This window comes from Nansenia antarctica (genome assembly GCF_963989245.1).
Source record: "Nansenia antarctica genome assembly, chromosome: 18".
In the NCBI taxonomy this organism is placed as follows: Eukaryota; Metazoa; Chordata; class Actinopteri; order Argentiniformes; family Microstomatidae; genus Nansenia; species Nansenia antarctica.
The window spans coordinates 5372983-5374090 of record NC_137691.1 but is presented as its reverse complement, the minus strand read 5'-3'; the positions used below and the strand labels follow the sequence as shown (position 1 = coordinate 5374090).

General features: G+C 49.8%; 1 protein-coding gene across 1 annotated transcript in view; it reads left to right on the top strand.

Annotated features, from left to right (window-relative positions):
- Positions 1-1108, top strand: part of LOC308173503 (prolow-density lipoprotein receptor-related protein 1-like) — a gene marked incomplete at both ends in the record, with an annotated part of 52989 nt that overhangs the window by 35762 nt on the left and 16119 nt on the right. The window contains one exon of the mRNA XM_080548533.1: positions 235-351. Coding sequence (XP_080404659.1) covers positions 235-351 — 117 coding nt within the window. The remainder of the gene's footprint in view (positions 1-234; positions 352-1108) is intronic.

Sequence of the window (1108 nt, the reverse complement as noted above, 5' to 3'; positions counted from 1 at the left end):
AGGGGAGGGAGAGAGGGGGGGATGGATGGATGGAAAGGAGAGAGTAGTAGAGAAAGACAAAAGAGATGGAAAGAAAGGAGGGGTGGGTGCAGAAAAGGGAGGAAGGAGGGAGGGAAGGAGGGGAATGGAGAGGGTATAATCTAAATGCATGTTGTTAATAATAGTAGTTATAAATAGTAATATTGAGTGTGTGTGTGTGTGTGTGTGTGTGTGTGTGTGTGTGTGTGTGTGTAGATGAGAGGACGTGTGAGCCCTACCAGTTCCGCTGTAAGAACAACCGCTGTGTGCCGGGCCGCTGGCAGTGTGACTATGACAACGACTGCGGGGACAACTCTGACGAGGACAAGTGTGGTACGCCCCTACTGTCTGCCTGACCACCCGCCTGCCTGTGTGTCTGTGTGTGTGTGTGTGCGCGCGTGTGTGTGCGAGTATGAGTGTGAGTGTGAGTATGAGTGTGAGTGTGAGTATGAGTGTGAGTGTGAATGTGAGTGTGAGTATGAGTATGAGTATGAGTGTGAGTGTGAGTGTGAGTGTGAGTGTGAGTGTGAGTGTGTGTGAGTGTGCGTGTGCGTGTGCGTGTGCGTGTGAGTGTGCGTGTGAGTGTGTCTCTGTCTCTCTGTGTGTCTGTGTGTCTCTGTCTGTGTCTCTGTCTGTCTCTGTGTGTGTCTGTGTCTGTGTGTCTGTGTCTGTGTCTCTGTCTGTGTCTGTGTCTGTGTGGACAGGGTCCTGGGCCCAGTTTTTCATCTGGATCAGAATGATCCTGATTCTTTTTGTGCTATCCAGGATCAGATCTATCTGGCTGAGTTTGAGTCGTACAGGACTTCCATCAGCCAGCTCCATCTGATCCTGGATCAGAGAAAAAGAATCAGGATGGTTCTGATCCAGATGTAACGTTCTGAACACCTGGGCCCTGGCTGTCAAACCACAGATACTTTTAGTCCATTCGGCCACAGATGACTGTTGAGTGTGCAGGTGTACTGAGGAATGATTTGTTGATATGATATGAATGATTGTCACCATTGTGTGTGTGTGTGTGTGTGTGTGTGTGTGTGTGTGTGTGTGTGTGTGTGTGTGTGTGCGCGTGTGTGTGTGTGTGTGTGTGACGGCA